Source organism: Pocillopora verrucosa, chromosome 11 (genome assembly GCF_036669915.1).
Source record: "Pocillopora verrucosa isolate sample1 chromosome 11, ASM3666991v2, whole genome shotgun sequence".
NCBI classification, from domain to species: Eukaryota; Metazoa; Cnidaria; class Anthozoa; order Scleractinia; family Pocilloporidae; genus Pocillopora; species Pocillopora verrucosa.
This window is the reverse complement of record NC_089322.1, coordinates 20,189,776-20,211,010: the sequence shown is the minus strand read 5'-3', so window position 1 is coordinate 20,211,010 and position 21,235 is coordinate 20,189,776. Positions and strand designations below refer to the sequence as shown.

The 21,235-nt window shown below is 38.0% G+C and overlaps 3 protein-coding genes and 1 long non-coding RNA gene across 8 annotated transcripts in view; 2 read left to right on the top strand and 2 right to left on the bottom strand.

Annotated features, from left to right (window-relative positions):
* The window catches only part of LOC131772868 (F-box DNA helicase 1), a 32,603-nt gene extending 26,020 nt beyond the window's left edge, over window positions 1-6,583 (bottom strand). For both annotated transcript variants that reach the window (XM_066174256.1, XM_059088778.2), the window contains exons 1-9: window positions 5,436-6,583; window positions 4,909-5,036; window positions 4,209-4,326; window positions 3,359-3,543; window positions 2,661-2,783; window positions 2,216-2,313; window positions 1,560-1,638; window positions 1,035-1,124; window positions 247-517 (exon numbers count right to left, since the gene is read on the bottom strand). In XM_066174256.1, coding sequence (XP_066030353.1) covers window positions 247-517; window positions 1,035-1,124; window positions 1,560-1,638; window positions 2,216-2,313; window positions 2,661-2,783; window positions 3,359-3,543; window positions 4,209-4,326; window positions 4,909-5,036; window positions 5,436-6,521 — 2,178 coding nt within the window. In that variant the 5' untranslated portion in view covers window positions 6,522-6,583. The remainder of the gene's footprint in view (window positions 1-246; window positions 518-1,034; window positions 1,125-1,559; window positions 1,639-2,215; window positions 2,314-2,660; window positions 2,784-3,358; window positions 3,544-4,208; window positions 4,327-4,908; window positions 5,037-5,435) is intronic.
* Window positions 6,584-6,946: 363 nt separating this feature from the next.
* On the top strand, window positions 6,947-14,165 carry LOC131772830 (ankyrin repeat domain-containing protein 16). 3 transcript variants are annotated; one of them, XM_059088786.2, is made up of 8 exons: window positions 6,947-7,313; window positions 7,989-8,111; window positions 9,068-9,165; window positions 9,586-9,628; window positions 9,947-10,055; window positions 11,001-11,162; window positions 11,528-11,606; window positions 12,564-14,165. In XM_059088786.2, the coding sequence occupies exons 1-8, from the start codon at window positions 6,949-6,951 to the stop codon at window positions 12,722-12,724; spliced, it is 1,140 nt and encodes a 379-aa protein (XP_058944769.2). In that variant the 5' UTR covers window positions 6,947-6,948; the 3' UTR covers window positions 12,725-14,165. The 3 variants fall into 3 exon arrangements, with proteins under 3 accessions (XP_058944769.2, XP_058944770.2, XP_066030591.1); XM_059088787.2 differs by having other exon boundaries at window positions 11,001-11,214; window positions 12,564-12,703; XM_066174494.1 differs by having other exon boundaries at window positions 7,184-7,313; window positions 7,984-8,111.
* Window positions 14,166-14,872: 707 nt separating this feature from the next.
* Window positions 14,873-20,381, top strand: LOC131772831 (uncharacterized). Of its 2 annotated transcripts, none has more exons than XM_059088788.2 (3): window positions 14,873-15,161; window positions 18,731-19,141; window positions 19,570-20,376. In XM_059088788.2, exons 1-3 carry the CDS (start codon window positions 15,098-15,100, stop codon window positions 19,683-19,685), a joined length of 591 nt encoding a protein of 196 aa, XP_058944771.1. In that variant the 5' UTR covers window positions 14,873-15,097; the 3' UTR covers window positions 19,686-20,376. The 2 variants fall into 2 exon arrangements, with proteins under 2 accessions (XP_058944771.1, XP_058944772.2); XM_059088789.2 differs by lacking the exon at window positions 14,873-15,161 and adding an exon at window positions 17,973-18,155 and having other exon boundaries at window positions 19,570-20,381.
* LOC136284320 (uncharacterized) lies at window positions 19,942-21,194 on the bottom strand. The gene is made up of 2 exons (XR_010719158.1): window positions 21,076-21,194; window positions 19,942-20,691 (listed from the first exon to the last, which is right to left on the bottom strand). It is a non-coding gene; the product is annotated as an uncharacterized lncRNA (long non-coding RNA).
* Between the last annotated feature and the right edge of the window lie 41 nt (window positions 21,195-21,235).

The window sequence follows — 21,235 nt, the reverse complement described above, 5'->3', positions numbered from 1 at the left end:
AGCGATTGTATTCGTTTCAATTTCGTTTGTTGTTTATTTCATGTATCTTAACTGTCACGTAGGTTCGTATGATCCCCTTGCCAGATGTCGCTCATAGTAGCCTTGTCATTGCTAGTTTCAGTGTATTTCTTTGCTTCTGTTTTAAAAACCACAGTGACTGTTTATCGCTACATGACCGCTCGAGGCATCTGTCACGTACGTTTAAAATAAATCTACCTATGCGTCTTGTACATCAAATCAACCTACCTGAATGTACTGGTCACTGTTCAAATAACTTGTATCTGTACCGTGTTCACCAAAGATAGATACCACAATCTCGCTTCCTTCTGAAGAGGAAACATCCACTAAGGTTCTCTTAGCTGCTGGTACATGTTTGGGGTTCACAGTGGTGTCAGCAGATGCTATGAAGTTATTAAGAGTTTCTTCAACGCGTCGGGCATGAAGATATCCGCAATTGGAGGGAAGGGCATTCATGATAGTACTGATCCGTAGACGATACGTAAGCTTGTGTCTGTATCTAAATAAATTAATTAATTCTTTAGAGGATGTTGTATGGCTACGAGTAGATACGAATTTTGTACTCTAGTGTTGGTATGAAGACTTTAGATCAAGCCATCTCTGCACCTTCTGGGGAGCATGGGGAATTAACCATGAACCACCACCGGACTTTAATTTTAGCAGTTCTTTTTTTAATCCCTCCAGATGTTTTCTTAGCGAGTTCGTCGGCACACTACAATACAAACTACGCCTACATGTGCAGGATTCACAAAGAATCAAGCTAGGAGTCACATCGGCAAGATTATTTGTCAGTTTTCTCAATTCGTAAAAACACAACAACAAGAACATCAACAACAAACACGATAAAAAGCCGCAACCCATACGAAAACAAAAGCATTAAAAAAAAACCCCACAATAACGACGGTAATCCACATTCGAGTAAAATCAAGCTCAATGACTAACTACAGTAGTACTAGTACATCTCAACACATGCGTAAATTGCAGTGCAATAAAATCAAGAATGCTGTTCTTCTAACCTAACTCCCACTTTCCTGAAGGCAAGCGAGTGGATTGTACGGTTCTCAACATTGCTAGGGAACATCTTAGCAGCATGTTCCTGAATTGACCTAAAGAAAAACAAACAAACAAAAACAAAACAAAAAACCAAACAAAAAAACAAAACAAAAGATGAAACAAAATGTAAATATGTTAAGCTGAACGGATCATGAGTACCAAGACACTTGGTAAAAGTGTCATTTCGGACTCAGCTTGTGGAAAAGCTACTAAAATCAAAACGTCTTCTCGCCCTCCCCAGTTCCCTACCTCTACCGTACATTCTAACTCCAAATCAAACATCGCCGGTAGGATAAACGATCGCGAGCTTATAACGTTAGCTTGCCCTAATAAGACGCCCGCAAGTGCAAACAGAGCAAAAGCGTTTTCAAAATTTCAAATAGCTCTGTTTCAAGACTGCTCATTAACTCTTCAAAGTCTCTTTCTCTTCCACCTTTACAACTCAAGAGATTCCACGAGAAAGTTTACAACGTGGTATGTTCACTCACTTGTTGTATGCCACATTAAGGAATCGTTCCATAGGCCTCATCTTGGTGTACTCAACAAGAGTTGTAGTCTTACCAGTTCCTTGAAAACAAAAATTACATCAGGGTTTCATTGAGAAATGTAGCAGCAATGTCGTGAGAAATAAAAGGGCTAAATTGAACTTAAAGCAGTGTGGCCAAGAGTTTAAGGAAATGTGCTGGATTCTGTGATGCTAGGTTTTAGCCCTCCACCATGCTTCTCACTGGATTTGTTCTTGCTTGTCCTAAATTCAACTCCTTGGCTGCACTTTGTATAGAGCCAACTGATCTGCCTCCCATCAAGTTTTTTTCACAACTTTTCTTCCTAATTTGTTTGTATTTATCAGGTGAAAATCCCCATTTGGGGAGTGGTCAATTGAGTATAAATTACATTATATATTCTTTGCACATAAAGAAAGAAAGTTCAGGAATTTTATCCAGATATTATTTGTAGTGGACAAAGAATTCTCTGATATCCTTTAAATAAACATAATTTTGTCTGTATATGAGTTTAGACAATGGCATACATACCAGGCAATGTGGACCAAGCTTGCTTATTAAGATTTCCAGTCAGAAATCTCACTTCCAGTTAACCTATTGCAGAGCCAGGTATTTAATTGTCTACAAAAAAACCATCTCACCTGCAAATGCTACAATTTTTATGATCTCTCCCACTCTGACATCATGTTTGATAATGCGAACTTGCTCATGGGTAAGCTGCAGCTTGTCAAAGGATGACCTATGGGGAAAGAAATTATTCCTCAGATTTCTTTCACATTCATAAAGGGTGGCAGCTGACAGATTGCAGTTAATTTAGACACTGAAAACTCTCCTGCAAAAAAATCTTCAGAAAAATTTTGCACTCTTTGTTCACCAGGATTTTCAAGTGTGGTATAGACAAGTACATGCACTTGTTTTATATCTCTTCTGCTTCTCTGATCAGGCATTTTACATCAGCGAAAAAGAAAAACAGCCTCATAATACAGTACCTAGTAGGATAATTTTTTATCTTAGCTGATAGCTGAGAGTGGGTGATCAATCTGAAAGTTCTAGAAAAGCAATTTCCAAAATCAGTCCCCATATTACCTGTATCGCATCATTGACTGCTGTCCAGTAGAATTCTGACCAAACACAGAACCAAGAGATGCACGTGTGGCTTGAAATGCATTCTCATACAAATACAGTGTATAGAACACTCTGTAGTGAAGACTGATTGGAGAAAAAAAAAACCAAAATACAGTATGAAAGGCAGGAAGAACACTTCAAACATCACTTAAATTTATCATTTGACAGGTTGATCTTGCTAAATTGGCATTACAACTTGGTTTAAATAAAAGCTACTGCCTGTGAGACCTCTCCTTACAATATCCATACAATATCAACCAGATAAGTGTTGAGAAGAAAGAAAAATTTCAATTTAGGGATAGTTAGTTGATCCAATACTAAATTCTCTGAACTAACATTATAAGAATTGTATGGTTGACAGTAATGAGAATTACAAATTTAATCTGGGAGTTAAAGGGTTAAGCTCTTGTGATTTGCTTTTGCCTTACTGTATAGCCACCTTCTATACCATTGGCAGTACTATATGGAAAAAGTTATCGAAATCCCTGTGTAGAGAATATCAATGTATTTCATAATTTCATCCTAAGAATTATTTGACATGCAAAAATTACTTGTTTACTTACAGTGCAATAATCATTAGGCACATACAAGTAGGTGTATATTGTAGCAGTGTATATTAGAATCTAATCTAAAGCAATCCAATCTATTGGCAGACATACCCACTTCCAACTCTGTTTTGTGACTCTAGGTAGTAAAAGATTGATGCCAGACAGTAAAGACATTCCAGAATGTCATGGACCAGACAGGAAGTGGACCTTGTCAAACAACGGACTATTTCTTGTACTTCATAAACTGTTTGGCAAACCAGTGTCAGAAGTGCTACAACAGACCAAGGACTAGGAACCTTGGACAAAGAGAGTGTATGCTTAAATTGGATGAACACACATGATTAACATACATGGTCACACATTATTCTTACAAGCTGGTAAAGCAATCCCTTTAACTGTTGAACTTTCAAGAATTCAAAGCAATTTCAGCACTAAGTAATAAGAGGTACTAAAAGCAGTAAATGAAGGCCTTAAAAGGAGAACACTTAGTACACAATTGTCTTCTGGGAGATCAAGAAAATTAGAATTATCTTCAGTGGATAATCATTATAGTAATAGTAGTTAACAGCTGCAGTTTTGAAATCCTTTAAATCTGATTTTGTAAAGATTACATGTACAAGTTCCAGTACCACTCAGATATATGTTAACTGCGCAGAAGCATTTTACATGCTCAGATGCAGAGTCGTCAGATGTGCATATATGATTTTCATGCATGACTGATGAAATACAAGCATGATTTATGTGTCTTTGTTATTCAGTGCTATAAGACTTTTGATCTTGCCAATGTTTCACAAGATAAAACTAGAGTTTGGTCAACATATTTGACAGAACACTTGAAAAGCCATGAAAGCACTACTACTCCATACTTCTCAGCATTTGCACATCCCTCTGGAAAAGAGATAGTATTGACACATTCGAACTAACTATATAAGCACCTAACAAAAATCATGTGATATTGTACCTCTTTTGAGCTGCCAGTCAGAGTTTCCAAGAATGTCCCTATCAATGGGAACTTGGAATGTGTCTTCAACTCTTCTATCAAACACAAGCTCCCTTTTCTTTTAAAATCTTTCATAAAACTACAAAATAATAAAAAATTTTTCATTGTTAATAGAACTAATATGGTAATAACCCTTTCCACCCTAATTTCATTATGCATATTCTCCATACTGTTCTTTATACATTTCTTAAGGTGCTGACAAGGAGAATTTGTTTACTGATCAAAAGCTTCTTTTTTTGGGGCATCATTTCCTTCATTCTCATGACCTTAATCTGTGATTCAGGGAGATATTCCGAGGAGAAATTAGTTGCTAGTCGCTCTTAAGGGCTAATGGGTTAATATGTTAATAAAATCATTCTGTTTTAGTTGCTTCATATTGCAAAGTTCCTACTCTCATGCTCTGTCCACCATGGGGTTAGCATTTAAAAGATAACTGTTTTTTTTCCTGTGATCAATAAAGCAACAGTGCCTGGATTGAGGCCATCAAAAGGGTTGTCATGATTAGATGTGCTAAATTAATATACGACCATTAAACTCTCACACAACTGTTGGCTTGTTGCATCCCAAGCAGCTCTGTTGTCATATAGTTGCTATATGTACGTACATGGTACAGTATACATAACCATTAAAAATGTGTACAACAGAAAATTATTACATATACCTTGAGAGATTCAGTGGAAACAAATCCACCTCTAGTAGTCCTTTTCTCTCCAGTAGTTCAATCATAAAATCTTCAGATGAATTGTCCTTGTTCTTTAGAAGGAAATATTTCTTCTTCCAAGGAATGAACTAAAATACAAATCAGTATGTGAAAGAAAAATTAAAATGTATAAAACAAGAAAAAACAAAAGACTACAATTACTATCCTAAGTTACAAGATACATCTGTAGAAGGGTTTAACACTTTAACTCCCAAGATCTGATTATTAATTCTCCTATCTAGCTGCTACACATTTCCTTATAAATTAGTTATGAGAACTTGGTGCTAGATCAAGATAGCAGCTTCTACCTGATAAGTTTGAATATTCTCATTACCTGTTTGCTAAAGAATGTGTGGATATTGTAGGGAGAAGTTTTATGTTAATCTGACTCCTGGAAGTTAAAGGGTTAAGATGTTTTAAGGACAAAATAATATTTGGAAGGACCATGCTGTCTTCTGTTGAAAAAAGTATATATTTACTGAACTTACAGAATCCTTTGATATTATGTTGTACCACTGACGGCACACTAAGGCACAATTCAACATCAAATCCACTATAGGCAATTGACACAAAATGTTCTCCATAATCTCCACAGGCAAATGAGTTAAATCAGTACTACATTGATTGAAATCTTGAGAATCGTCTTCCTCATCAGAATCAATAATGTCACCACCAAAAAGACCAAATGTTGAACTTGATGATGATTTTGTTTTGGCTTGCTTAGTAGATTGAGAAGATAAAGAATTATTTTTATTGCATCCTCTTTTGCTGACTGCACTTTCCAGGCTCACTTGACTACTTTGAATGCAGGAATCATTCCAGTAAGCTTGTGATAAACTACATGTAGAGTTTCCTCTCACATCAGAATCATGCTTAGCTTTTCTTCCATGAACAACGTTCATAATTAAACAGCAGTCACTGTCATTTGAAGAACCTTCATCGTCGCTTTTGACGAAGATGGTATTCAGGACACTCCTCTGATTTTTTCCAGATTTTCCCTTCAAGTTCTTTTGCTTTCTGGTTGATCGAGGAGCGCGTTTCATGTTTCGCGCCGACGGACTCGACGATGATAAACTGGAGGTAAGTGTACTTAAACAAGAACTGGAAGATGGCGAAGAGAACGAAGATGAAGCCACAAAGTCAGGGATACGTGTATGTCCGTTAATGAGCGTTTGTTTTCCTTCAGAAGAACAAGTTTTTGAGTTGGAATGGCAAGGAACTTGGAAATCCTCCGGTTGGCTAGTAACACTCGCTAGATTGCGCTCCACAGATGCAATTGACTGCTTTTGAGCTCCTGAACACCGTTTTCCAGCTTGCAAATAAATGTTAGCGGCTGAAGTGAATCCAAGTGTGGGTGGAAGTGTCACTTGATTCGTGAATCCGCGCTGTCCGTTCAAAACAGAATCAGAGGTGGCAATACCAGGTGTAGAAGGATTTGCAGTTGGTTTAACGAGGAAGTTCACGTCTTCTTTACTGATACCACTTCTAGGAGTAAAATATTGTGAAATACTCCGTTGACGAGGATTCGAAATAGACATATTTCGCTTTTTTCGGGGAGTGGTATTGCGATCCATGAAACTTTAAAAACTCCTCGTTGACTTACAGTTTGAATTCACTCGTTAGCCGCCATTACCGATCGTCTGTACGCCCCAGTGCTCCTCGATATTTTTAAAGAAACTTTCTACTCTCTAGGCAGGGGGTGGGGACGGGAAATCATAAAAAAGGCCAAATTTGTCACTATTTTTACAACAAAATTTTACAGATAACAAAGAAAATGTCTCGACAATAATCTTAATCACTTCTCTATAGTTTTCTCTCGTAAATTTGCTTTACTTTACTGGATCAATGTCAGTATCTGAGTAATAAACACTTACCCCTCCCCTAATCCAATGTTTACCTTGCGTATGACTAGGGGAGGGTTAGGTAAGTTGTTGCTCTGATACTTATGGTAAACATTTTTCACTCACTCTCCCTCTGTTGGTCAGTTTTGTTCCGACCAAAATGGCGGACGTCATGAACGAAACTTGTGTTGGTAAACAACTCTCTTTCGAATATCCTCTCCCTCTACGCTTGGTTCAAGCCAACAAACGAGATGAATTCATGAGTATGGTCGACTCTAATGCTGATCAGGAAGGCATATTGAACTGTGTTCATTTGAAATCGGGCGACACTCCAATTATCGTCGCTGCACGCCATGGCCATCTGGATTTGATGAAATTCTTGATTCTTCGCGGTGTAGACATTGAACAGCGAAATAAGGACTTGAAACGAGCTTTGCATGAGGCAGCTGCTAGTAGTCATCTAGACTGTGTCAAACTTCTTCTTTCAAAAAACGCAGAAATCGACTGTTTGAAGAGAGCGGACTGGTAAACCTTAACATTAAGCTTACTAACCCTTTACACTCTAACATCAATATCCATATTCTCCATACTGTTCTCTTTACATTTCTCAAGGTACTGAAAAGGAGAATTTGTTTAACAATTAAGATTTTTTTTGGTTAGTGATCATTTTCTTTATTCTCCTGACCCATGTGTTTGACTTGGGAGCAATATTGTAGGGAGAATTATAAATAATGTCTGAACTGGAAAATTTAGTTTTCTCAACTGAATTGGTGATGTAGGTAGCCGTTGTGAAGAGCCTATAAAGCTGATGTTTCGAGTTTTAGCCCTTCATTAGCTCTTTGCTCTTACAGAGGGCTACTGCTTGAAATGTGAGCTTTAGAAACTCTTTAAACCTTCAACTCCCATGAGCGACCAAGACAGAATTTCTCCTTACAATACCAGTACAATATCAACCAGATAAGTGATAAGAATAAAGAAAAATATTAATTTGGGGATAATAAGTTGATACAATACTAAATTCTTTGAAATAACATTATAAGAATTGTATAATTGACAGTAAGGAGAATAACAAATTTGATTTGGGAGTCAAAGGGTTAAAAAGTTTGAAGAGTATGTGTTCATGTAATATCTTGCATGTGATAAAGCCTACCAGTTTTGCTTTTGTTCATAGAATGCATTTTTGATGGTTTGTCAGTATAGGACACCATTGATGATGTCTTGCACCAAGATGAACATTGATATCATCAGAGAATTAATCCAAAGTAGAGCCAACTTGAGACTTGCCAATAAAGATGGCTGGAACTGCTTTCATATTGCTGCCAGGTATGTGTAATAGTAATATAATAATACTAACAATAATAATAATAATGATACCAGTAATGATAATATTTATACAGGATAACCCTGTCAGTGTTTTGACACTGGTATCAATAGGGGTCTTGGAAGTTAATTTTAGTTTTTACATTACAAATAGTAATGGTATTTTAAAGTAAAAAACTGTATGAAATCAATCTAAAAGATGTGTTACTATGGTATGATTAGAAAGTCCTTAATTTCCTTTGAAAATTTAGGAAAAAGAATCCATTGCCTTCAAATGGCAGGGGGAGGCTGTTGCACTCTTTGGCCCAAAAAACATGAAGACTTGTAAATGTGTTAACTACATTAATCTAAAAAATTTCACTACAGCATGATTTAAAGGTCCTTAATTTTCTTTTGAAAATTCAGTAAAAGAATCCTTGGCCATTGAATGGTGCGGGGAGGCTGTTGTACTCTTTGCCCTGCTGATTTAGAAATAAATTAAAAGACTTTACCACATTAACTACACATAGTTAATGGAGGTGAAATCAGAGATTTCAATACAAGCTGGTTACTGGCTGTCTACTGCAACCTGTTAGACCTCCTTGCAGTTTGTTTAGCCTGCAATCAGGCTCTGGTGTGTGGGTTTGGCCTTGCAGCACAGTCGTTACACAGCCTATTTTGCTGTCTGCAGCCCCTTATGAAAAAGGTTTTGAAACCTCTGTGCTTCTTAGAACTGTACAAATGTGTAACTTTTCAGAGAGTGTGGCACAAGTTTCTTAGGCCAATCCATTTTCTCCCTGTTCCAAAAATTAGTTGCAAGATAGTGGACTAAAGGCTTAAAGGCTTTTGTAGCTAAGAATACTGCTCCTCTCTTGCAACTGGTAATGTCCCCAGAAGCAAAATATCCTAGCATATTTTCTAACTAAATGGAAGTTATTATTTTATGTCCATGTTTATTTTACTTTCATTTACTTTCATAGGGAAGGGGATGTAGAAATTTTGAATTATCTTCTTGATTGTTGCGCTGATATTTGGGACAGTTGTAGCAAGAATGGACGGACACCGCTTCATACAGCAGGTGACTAGAATTCACTTTTTCTTTTTTGTCAGAAATTTGTAAAAATATTTTGGCTGGCTGACCCTGGGTTAAAATCATTCAATTCTAAATTTACAGCTGTTTCCTGCAAGTTCTGGGTGTTCAGAAATTGGAGAAGTCTCTATCTAAATTGTGCTGTCCTAAAGTTATTGTATATTCAGATCTAGACCAATATGTTTTAGTACACTCATTTTAATTGTTTTTTTTTTTAGTGATAAATCCGTTGTTTTCTATATTTACTTGGCATAATGTTGACTGCTGGATCACTAAAAATTGTCTCCAAATGATCACAAAATGAACATATGGTAATTATTACTTATAATGTAAGGGCTATCCCTCCAATTGATGCACATAATTTGTTTTTGTTAGAGCCTTTGTGATAATTTCTTAATACATTTTCAGCTCTGCATGGTAGAGTGGATGCTGTAAAACTCATGATTAGCAGGTGAATATACTTTTACAATCAGACTTACCAAGTTGGTAACTTCTGGAAGGAAGTGCATAGCTAATGCAGAAACTATTTATGTCTTGAACACACTCTAGGTAAAGAATCTTGTTTGTGCTTCATGCATCCTCCCCTTGAGCATGAATTATGCTTCATGCTTGCCTAGCACTTGTCCCCATTTGCCTGTAAAAGGCAAAAAATAACACCTGTTCTGCAGGCTAAAGGGCACTTGACCAACTCTTAGGGACATGTACATGTATGTTCAGGTTGTGCTTCATCAAAAACTCATTAACAAAAATAGTTAATTGGCTGTTTCAGATGTAGTTACATACCAGATAGTCCTGACAGTTGTGGCTCAACACCTCTAATGGATGCCCTACGAGCAGGACATGTGCCAGTAGCAGAGACTCTCATCAATGAACACAAGGTACTGTTCACTCTATGTCCGAAGAAGTAATCAACATGTACACTGTTGAAAGTACTCAATTAAACCATGAGCACATGATGTAAACCAGCATGAGCAAGAGAGAGATCACCCACACTTAAGGAAATCTGCTTTCCTGATGGTATTTCAGTTATGTTCCTGCCTTGCAAGCTAAGAATTTTCTCATAGCTGGCATATTTTGTGTTAACCCTTTAACTCCCACAAGTGATTGACTTGTAAATTCTCCCTGTAACATCTGTACATTATTCAGCCACCAGGTAATGAGAGTACTCAAACTTATTAGGAAGAAGTTGCTATCTTGATCCAACACCAAATTCTCATAACTTATTTACAAGGAATTGTGTACCAGTTAGAGGGAAGAATTAACAGTCAGATCTTGGGAGTTAAAAGATTAAGTGCATGCTCAAAATTCTGATTGAGAGTGGGAAGATACATACCTATTTACATTTTTGAGCAATCCTGCAATGCAACAACTTGTTGATTGGACATGCTGTTAGACACAAATGAAGTCTGCCTGTTAGGCTATTCCCTCAGTTCCCAGCTTCTTTGACATAAAGTGAACTGTAGAGTTACAACTTCATCAGGATAGCATTCTTATGAGTGTCCCTAATCCAAGGTTGTAGGTTATCTCATGCATTAGCCCTGCAGTGACAAGGGGCATTGTTAGTCTCACAACAAATTCCAATGATCCTGGCTTCAGCTTGGTCCTGGACCACTCAACCTAGAGTCCAGTCAACAAACCACTGGTCCAGGAGATTGTTAATGGTGCCTAGGAGTTACAAGGAGTCAAATAAATGTTGCTTACCTTTTCCTGATATTTTTTTCATTCTGTGGCAGACGTTAACAATGAAATTGCCCCTCAATCCACCCCTCTCCCCTCCCCCTCTCAGGCCATCATAATTTTATTGTCGTATTCTTTTTGTGCAGGCTTCCATAACTGCCAAGGATCAGCTTGGCAGACAAGCTATTCATTTGGCTTCCCAAGCCGGGTGTATCAAGTCACTGAATTTCCTGATTACAAAGTATGCTGTAGATGTCAATGTATTTACTGAAAAATCAAGAAAGACTCCTTTACATCTGGCTGCCAAGGTATTGAGGTTATTCACCCAACGTAAACTGCAGCACCGTTTTCTTCATCTAGGTATCTCTACCAACTCTGATCTAAATAAATCTTTTAAGCCCTCAATGACTTGATCAATATTGTAAAACAAAGGCGTCTGGACCTTCCGATTAACCAGGGGACGGGAGCAATCAAGTGAAAGGTAGCTTTCGGGAGATTGGAGGGGGGAGGGGGGGGGGGGAAGCCGGGGGGAACCCTAGAAAATGTGTGAGAGCGTGGTAATTGCAATCGGTATAAACCCGCCTTCCCATCCCTCCCCTCAACTATGTATTCCAGTTGTTATCTCACCAAGTCTAGATGGGTGGTTAACAATGTGTCCTGTAACTTTTCACAGGAGGGTCACGCACAAACTGTACAGTTTTTGCTAGATAAAGGAGCAGTTATAAACACGCAGGATAAGAACGGAAGAACAGGTAATGTTTGTATGTCTTTCTTGTTTTGGATTTTAGTTTTTATATCCAAGTTTTACTGTTATTTGGTGAATTCTGTGGCAGACTTTAATAAAATGGGAGGCACATAAACACCACGTCACAGCAAACATTGCAAGTTTGCACAGGTTAAAGAATATCTAAATAACTTTTGTGCACCAAACGTCAGAGCCTCTTTGTGAAGGGTAAAGGAAAAGAAGACCCTAGGTCTTGTTATTTAGTAATTAGTGTCCAGTGTTTCCATTTTATTGTTTTGAATCTTTTATTAAAATTTCGTTTCTTGGGCGATGTTCGTGAACAATACGCATGGACGTTACATTTGTCTTTTACATGATAATATGATCACATTTAAAGTGTTTCATTGTTACACTCAGCCTCCAATGTAGACAGCGAGTTACTTTGGTAACGCATTTCCATGAAATTTGTTCACTTGATTTTCAATAAAAGTGGGTTTGGCACTGATTTTGTTTACGATCATCAACTGACCTTTGATTTGGAAGATGGGCATTGCCAAATTTTGCTGTAGTATTCTTTTAAGGGAAACGATCCAAGTTCATTCTCATTCGTTTTAAATTGAAATTTGAAGATAAGTTGGGTTTTATTGAAATGATAATTCAAGGTAATACTATTTTTTCCAAAAACAGTTATTACTTTTAGGCTTTTTAGTCATTTTTTTGCAGAGATTACGGTGTCTAGGTAGAACGTGCCTTAACCCTTTTCCTCTCAAAGTGACCAGCATCTAATTTCTCCTTACAATTTCACCCCTGAATCACACAGCAAGGTCGCAAGAATAAAGGAAATGATCACCAACTTAAGAAGCTCTAGATTGTTAAAGAAATTCTCCTTGTCAGCACTCAGGAAATGTATAGAGAACAGTATGGAGAATATGCATACTGATGTTAGGGTGTAAAGGGTTAAGAGTTATTTTTTGTGTATTCCTAGCTCTCCATCTCAGCTCAGCGGCCGGCCACGAAGCATGTGTGGATATTCTATTACGCGTAAATGATTTGGATAGAACCATAACAGACTGTTCAGGACTTACAGCTGAAGACCTCGCTCTTGAGCCTGCAGTCCAACAAATGCTCAAATCTTTGGCAGAATGATTGTGGTCCTTAGAAAGATTTTTCCAGCTGAGTGCTGAAAGCAATCCAGGAGTGCTTTGGCTTTGCTTCACCGTGCTTTGTGATTGGTTAAAAAAATCATGCCACATTCTCAACCTATGAGATGCAAGACTTTGAGGCGAGATACAGCTGAACTTTTTGAGAGACAAAGTTATTATTTTTAGCTGAGGACTGAAAAATAACAAGACAGCCTCTCAATTATTGGAAGGACGGGCACGTGCCATACGCAAAAGTGTTTTTGAATCACCTTGTGATTGAAATTGGTCACTAAGAAACCTGGTAAAGACGTTGTTATTTGCGAGTGATGGCCTTACGAATTCTCCTTACAAATATAGGACGTTTTCAAAGACACAAGTGATGAGAAGACCGGAGTCTTCAACCAACATAAAGAAAATGATACTGAAATATACTGATACTATAGCGATTTTTTTGGGAATCTTATGGACACTTCAAGTGGCATCAGAAGCATGTAACCTCGGTTATAAGCTTCTGCTGGTATACACATGGGGTTTGCGTGGTCGTGCTTGTCAACACAGCTAGATTGAAAAACAGATTATGTACAAAGCAGACATAATAATTCCTACGAATAATTACTTTTTAAGTTCTTGTGAAGATAATAACAAGCGATTTTTTTAGCACTTCCTAATATTTTTATTATAATTGTTCAGGTGATAATGGAAATGTGCACTCTGTGATTGGTCGCGATGTACATCATATCGCACAAGAATCACCTCGCGCGTGTTGATAATAATACTGAAGCACTCAGTTTCAAAATAGTCTTTGCACGAGTTTATGATGTTCTTAACGAAGAAACGAGTTTAATGAAATAAAATGCAGTTTCTCTGATAATTACCGTAGCAATTATACTCAAACAATGATCCCCCGCGGGTTTAGCGAATATTGTCGAATAATCCCTGTGACTTTGTCACGAGGATTAACGACAATATTCACTTCGCCTTCCGTGAAAAATTGTTTTATATGTTTGTCGTATGTCTTCAGTGATAATATATTCTGTTTAAGGAAGAAGGGTAACTAAATTTGTCCATAAATTATGCGATGGTAAAAGTCAAACGTTACTGGCAGATTTTGATTTTAAAGGAGTCCCTTTTAAGGCAAAGGAGGAATGCGTGTAGAGTCTGCAGGAAAGAATTCGTAGATTCCTTTATGTTTGTTTGTTTCTATGTGTGTTTTTGTATTCTTTCTTTTTCTTCTTAGAGAAGGCGAAGGAGCTTCTTTTGTTACATACACACGCAAATTTTCGTGTAGAATCTGTGTCAGACAGGATTCTCGCATATGCATTGTACATTGTTGTACATTGCTTGGCAACTGTACTTGAAGAACATTTAACCACCTACTGCTGTTGGTTCTTTTCAATTCAGTGAAGAGCATTCAGTTTAAATATTTTTAGAGTGCGAGATTTTCAGTGGTGTTGACAAGCGCCATTTTACCGGTCTAAGGTATACCTCTGTCCACAAGGCTCTCCAGGATTTCCTACCAATGTCTGTGAAAAAATTCACTTCGATGATTTGAAGGAATATTTATTATGTAGTTAAAGACACCTTCCGCTATTGAATGCCACTTGTGAAGAGGTTATTAAAACCCTTAGCAACCAGAATCCATTAGTTCAATTCATTTTTTGTTTATCGCTCAAGTAACTCCAGCTGGCTCATCCATGAGCTAGGATTCAGGGTTATTAACCTCTTCAACAGAAATAATCCACAGTTTTGTCTACGACACAATCCTTGCGCTGAGTGTATAAAGCCACAGGTGCACATGTGGCCATTAAGAGGACATTAAAACCCAGGTGGCGAGAGCACTTAGTTCAGTTATCTTAGAATACAAACGTGTGTCTTCGGACACTTCTCCCTTGTCATGGAATGCATTTAAATTTCACATCTTCCGTTTTTTTCTTCTTTCAAATTATATATCTCACTGAAAATGCCGCCTATGACGTAACTTTAACACAAGCTAGCACAAACCGCGGTTTCTTTCAAACTTTGACGCCATTAAATATCAAAATAATGGCCTGTCGATTGTGGTCGAAGCTTCATGTTTTCCCCTTGTTCCGTTTGACCTTTTTGTGAAACCGCATCGAATCTCGGTCAGATAAGTAAACATTTCATAACCGTGGTATTGTAGCGATGTTTTAAATTCTTTGCGTGAGTCAACTTAATTGAAAGTACACAATGCCCTTAACACATCCAGCCGAGGGGATTGGAACAAAAACCTCAGCGCCGAGAATAATATTCATTTGAGATTATTTTAGCTCGCCGGAAGCGATACAATGCGGCGTTATATTCAGCGACGGGTAAAGTGAACTTAAAATTAACATTTGCATAGTCAGCTGATTCGAAGATGTACTATCGACAGGTTTTGCCACAGCATCTTATATTGTTGTTCTTCTTCTGTCCTCGATCAAGTAAGTAAAAAATGAAACTTGTTGATAACTGTTAGTTTAAAGTTCGTTTTCGCGTACCACTGACGGCTTTTCATGTTTCTCCGCATGGCGGTCCTTCTAACTAGAATGTCGCAGACTTGCTTTCTACGACTTTTTTTTTTAATCCTCGATGCTGAATTTAAATTAAAATTGATAACATTTGAAGACAAGGATATAAGTCAGTGCTTCGGGCTGAATAGCGACTGCCTATATTTTGCAGTTTGTAGAGAAGATCTTGGCGAAATTTTGTCGAGTCCCAAAAATGTGCCATTTGTTTTTTCAACTGAAGTACGTGCTTCCCAAATTTTCAAGCGACAAAGCACCAACAGAACATGCAAATATATTCTGCTCGCACCCTCGAGTGTGGGCTTCTAATAAGATTTTAAGTTGTTTTGAATTTTGACTGTGAGAATTTAGCACGTGGTTTCACTTGTAAAAATTTACCAAAAGTTTCCTCGCTTTTTTTAGGACCTATTTTTTAATTTTAGTTTATTAAACTCGCAACGACGTACTATGGTTCCGCTGAACATTGTACTGCCAGTCATATACAATTATTTCCTTCTAAAACCATTCTTTTAATGTACTCTTGGTGAAAAGTTGTTCTTGATAATATTCGGACTGCAAATTAAAGCGACATTTGGAACTGTTGTCGATATTTATGCCGAGCCATATTGGTTAACATATACACAGTAAGTGTACGCGTGGATTATGACAATTCCGCAATCACGTATTTATAATATTTGTCGGTTACTGTTTTCTGAAGACTAGAATATTTTTAATTGTTAATTAACGCAACAGAGTGAAGCTGGCGAATTGTGTACTCTTCCTCAACATTTCACTTCAATGAAAGGGCTGTTGCGAACGGTTTGCAGTGCTATCTTGTTGTTTCGAATATTTTTGCAACCTTGACCTTGAGAAAGTTTACATTTTTTAGCATTTGTTTAAAATTACAATACCTGAAGGGAATCAAATAAATGAAAAATACATTTTGTTTTGAAATAACAGTGATGCATATGAATAAGATTATTGAGTTCTTTAGCGCAGCGGTCTAAAGTCACACGAAACTATTCATGCAGTAGAAATTGCTTCACGTATGTGCTGTTGCTTAAATTAGTTCTAGCGGAAACAGGACTTCACATACATTAGAACTGTATTCTCCCAGTAAACCAGCCGTGACAGGCCTAGGACATTTGCAATTCATGAAAGTTTTAATTAAATTCGACCTTCTGCCACCTCAATAGCGTTTCGTCTTTAAACTCCGCCGAACAGATTGATCAAGATGTAGGCCGCGTTTTCTCTAACCAACTCGACAAGAGAAAAAAATTACACGTTTCGAAAGAAAAACCGAACATATTGGTTTGAAGTGCATTTACTTAACGGGAGTCGGGAGGGGGGGAGAGGGGGAGGCTGGAGCAATACCTGACTTCGCTCGAAAGGATCAATTGGCTCGACGGGTTACGCTGGAAAAGCAAAACAGAACTTATCTGAAATCGTGAGATGCAGTTTAGCATTCATAGTATTACTATTTCTGAACACTGTTTGGTCTGAAAAGAGGTCTGCTAGCGCTAAGGGTATTTTGAGTAGGGATGTGTACTTGGTTTGGTGTACGATGAGCTCTTCCCTCCCCTCCCCTCCCTTCAGTGGTAACAGTGCGTGTCGAGTGGTATATTTGGCTCGAGCTCGTGCGAGAGGTACGTGCGTCAATTATCTTCCAGTCCGACACGACCAAACTCGGTAGGTCAAGAAGCAATAGACGAGCGTGCGAAGATTCTTCTGAATAAAAATTTGCCCTTACTTTTCCCGACTCGCAATTCATCGAAAACCGCGAGTCATTTTTCGTTTCTGTTTTCCTCTAACTATAATTATACTTTTAGAATTCACGTTTCGGGAAAAATTTAAAAAATAAGAAAAGCAATACCAGTCTGGACGGCTTTTTCCGGACCGGCTCACGCACGTCAACGCGGCCGGCCCTACTCAAGCAAGTTTTCATTATGATTTTCTATAGGGTTGCGTAAGCGAAGTTCGACCGGGTCATTTCGATATCTGGGATCCTTGATACGTTATTTTTTCATAGGGAACTGTGCTACAAAGCTCCCTTGTAGGACTCTCTTTAGAGCAATCGCTTATCGTCTCTCTTACAGGATGACTCGGGTCCATAATCACACAACTAACTTCAAACACTAGATTTAAATATGGTTTCTACGATGCCATTAGTTTTTGTCCCCAGAGCTCCTTGCTTTTATCTACCGTTTCCTCTGCCACGCGATCACGAGGACTCTGGAGACGAGAATGCGGTGCTATGGGTCACGCATGCGGACGTGCGGGGAGAAAAATGGTCGCCCCCTACTGCGCATGTTCCGCGCAAATAAACTGCGGGCTCTTGTATTCAAGAGAAACGATGCCTATCAACTCTTTTCGCTTGCATCACTTTTTTATGAACGACGCCTTATTAAGTTTTGCATAAAATTTGATACCGGCGGATGTCTGTAAACGGGCAGGTACCAGCAGAATATATATATAAGGCCAACTAAGAGTCACTGACTCACTGACTTTCAGCTGGACAACACGTAATAAATTTATCTGAAGCGTAACTTAAAAAATTAAGAAAAAGCTCCACATTCTGTTTAATATAAACAAAAAGAGATGAATTCGTCTTTACCGATAGACTAAATATCAATCACCATACCTGCAACATTCGTGCATACCAGCTGTAAAATAGGTGAAGATTACACTTGTCTGGCTCATTTGGGTGATGCTGCCAGTATTAGCGTCCCCCTTAGCAAGCCCGATATAACATTTCCGGTTATAACCATGCTCAGCTCTCAGCAAAGCATTATTTCAGAAGCAGGCCTACTTGTCTCTTCGTTTTGAGCTGATTTCTACAAGGAATTTCAAGTTTGTCGTCATTTAAAATGGAATACTGGCTTAGAAAAGGATTTGTCATCGTTTGGATCATACTTGCTAATGTTTGTTTGTGTGAGTAGATGTTCGCGGGTATTCGCTTCAAAACAATCAACAGGCTGACTGTTTGTAGATCACCTATAACGTTTATTCTAAGAATGATTTATAGTAGATAAAAATTTAGAAATGGTTACTCTTAGGATAGGAGCTAAGCTAGGAAGTGCAGATCACCGTTGTCTTACGCAACATGCAGGACCCGTTGCTCATGAAAATACATTCTGTCAAAGCTGTTTGATTAATTTATAATCAGTTTGCGTTTGAAGTCATAACAAAACGTTCCTATGTGTTAGAAAGGAATGGCCTGCGCTCTTCTGGATATTTGCAGCATCTCACTTTTCACATTGGTTTCTGTTGTTAGTCGGCCTACACGAGTTGCGGCTGAAGGAATTTTGAGACATAAAGGTTTTAGTTTGTTATGTAATTACTCATCTCAGTGTCAGTGAAAAAGGTGGATATTTACCTCTACTTCCCTGCATAATTTTTTAATATTATTTTGCTAAATATAACACTTGCTTCTGCATGCGTTGTAGTTGTACTAAAGCGCCACCTGTCACATCGTTTCTCTGACTCAGATGTTTTCTTAATTTCAGGTAAATCGTTGCCGACTCTGGATGACAATCGTATCACTTTACAATGCTTAGAGAATTACATGCTTCTTAAAATGGACTTGCAAGATTTACCAATAATTGAACCAACTTCACTTCACTTAAGGCACTTTTCTTGCAGACCACAAGTGATTAACACCAGTGCTTTATTTCGGGTACCCTTCCGAGGCTGCGGGACAACCCTCGGAATAGAACTCGATCACATTGTGTATCAAAATGTTGTGGACAATTCGCAGAAGATGAACGGATCACGCATGGCGGTTAGGCACGCCCCTGAACTGTATTACCCGTTTGTATGTCGCTATCGACAGAAATACATTGTTACTTTGAAAGAAGGAAGAGGGACGGATCAAAACAGTAAAACTGGCCGTGAAAATAGAAATCAGACAACAGAAGGTAACGTCTTTATTCTGAAACTCAGATGATCTCTTGAAATTCTGCTAAAATTTCGGTTGGATCTTTAAAATGACATAATATGATGAGAACTTTCTTAGTGCCGAGTCTTTAAACTTAGTTCAAAACAAATCATTCCCATGAAAAATTTCTTCTTCGTTACTTCGAAGATTTAAGAGTAAACAGACGTTTGGGACTATGACTAAGAAATCAGCATTGTTTTGATGTTCCTATGAACTGCAAAAATATACCACATATATTGTAACTCAATGGACCAATTAGCAGTGATAAGGTGCTGAGTTTTTCTAGGTAGCTCCTCTGTTAAACCTTCTTGATCTCGGGGTGATGAAGCGTCTCTATTCTTTTATTTTATCTTATTTGTCTGTTTATTTTTGTATCTATTTCCTGACAATGTCTCTTTCCGCTTCCAGATATTCCTAAGGTTGTGTCAAATTCGTCAAGTAACACTTCTCCTTGGATGCATAACGTTACTTGGCTCACTATTATTTTTGAACTTATGTGGACCCTGCTTCGAATTGTGCACTAATCTCTGATGGACCTGCGGTACCCTTCCACTCTGAAAATGATTGTATTCTCAACCGAGGAACATTGCCTTATTGTTGTTCGCTTTGGATAAGCAAGTGCCTGAGGATCATATGATTAAGCCATGGTGTGATTGTTTCCCGCGCTACGTATACGTAGTACATCATCTTCTTTAATGGCCTCGGTTGTAAAAAAAGTAATGGATCTTAAAATCAAGAGTCTTATCAAGATTGGTGTGTCTCTTTTTTTGCGGAGATCACTTTATTAGAACAAAATGCGTCTATTGCATCAGATTAAACATTCGTGAGATATATTATGCTGGGTGTGGCAATGAAATGGAAGTAGAAATCTGGTCGGTAGTTGCAGGAACCCTGCTTTATCTGATCTCTCTGAACGATGACAGTTTTCAAGCAGTCGTTTTGCAGCACAAAGATGTGCCTCAAAGAACGGCTGTACTTACAGGTGAACAATTAAACACAGTGTTTTCTGCAAATGTAGCGCTTTTCGTCCGGTATCAGCTGAATGTTGGCTTCCCCAGCCATTGCAATTATTTTTTGATCTAAATAATAACCAGGGCATGTTTGTTATTAAATATCCTGGTTACCTAAGTTTACAATTGGAATTAAAACTTGTGAATATTTTGGGTTGATTTATGACCATGTGGACCATTCATGCAGGCAAGATGGTCGCATTGCTCTCTTTGAATTGAAAATAAAGGCTTTTTCACACAGAAATGGTTACATCGTTTCAGACAGACGGACCACTAGACGGACAAACAGAATGAGAAGGGTGAAGAGGGTTGGTACGAGACTGCAATCTCTTAAATGAGGAGGACATTTTAAAAATCTGATAGTTACGCAACAAGTGACAATGAAGGCGATCAACGGTATCTTCTTTGTATCCTCATTGTTTTCCGAGGATCCGTACACATTCACCATACATGACAAGTCAGTGACAGATTGCTTCTAGCTGCGTCATTGCGGTCAGAGTAACTGCAGTAATTATCAAGTCTAAAAATGAAATATCAAGATCAATTCGTCACCCATTATCTGTCGCTAAAATATATCATACGTGTTTTTTATTTGAGATTAACTAAAGAAAGTTTACGATGATAATCCTCTCGGTATGTGTAAATTAAACAACCATGTGATGCATGAAGAGATAAGGGTGACAATTCAAAATTATATGCTATCCAAGTTTTTCTTTCAGAAAAAAAACCTGCACTTAACATGTAACAAATTTTCAGGCTTATGCTTTAAAACCTCCGTGAGAAAGGAGAAAGAAAAGGGAATTCAAAATATACTGTTTCTGCATTTGATTTCCAATTCACACGGTTTTTCTACATGGGCCCTACTGGGTAAGTATAATTGCCAGCTATACAAGTTAACTCTTACCAGCATTGGGCGAGCACGTGTCTGACGCCTATCCCGTACTGCGTCAGTTGAGTCATTTTCAGGCTCTTGAGATACTTCTAGCCAACCCTTTACAAGTATCTTGTTTTTATTTCTCTGAGTGATAAACCAAGCAAGTATGGAATCATAGCTCCCCCTCGAT

Coding starts and splice junctions, on each gene's coding strand:
- LOC131772831 (XM_059088789.2), top strand. CDS start 18,092: ATGGAATACTGGCTTAGAAAAGGATTTGTCATCGTTTGGATCATACTT. Junction 18,156..18,730: donor ACTTGCTAATGTTTGTTTGT/GTGAGTAGATGT, acceptor TCTTAATTTCAG/GTAAATCGTTGCCGACTCTG. Junction 19,142..19,569: donor TAGAAATCAGACAACAGAAG/GTAACGTCTTTA, acceptor TTCCGCTTCCAG/ATATTCCTAAGGTTGTGTCA.
- LOC131772830 (XM_059088786.2), top strand. CDS start 6,949: ATGGCGGACGTCATGAACGAAACTTGTGTTGGTAAACAACTCTCTTTC. Junction 8,112..9,067: donor TGCTTTCATATTGCTGCCAG/GTATGTGTAATA, acceptor TTACTTTCATAG/GGAAGGGGATGTAGAAATTT. Junction 11,607..12,563: donor GGATAAGAACGGAAGAACAG/GTAATGTTTGTA, acceptor GTGTATTCCTAG/CTCTCCATCTCAGCTCAGCG.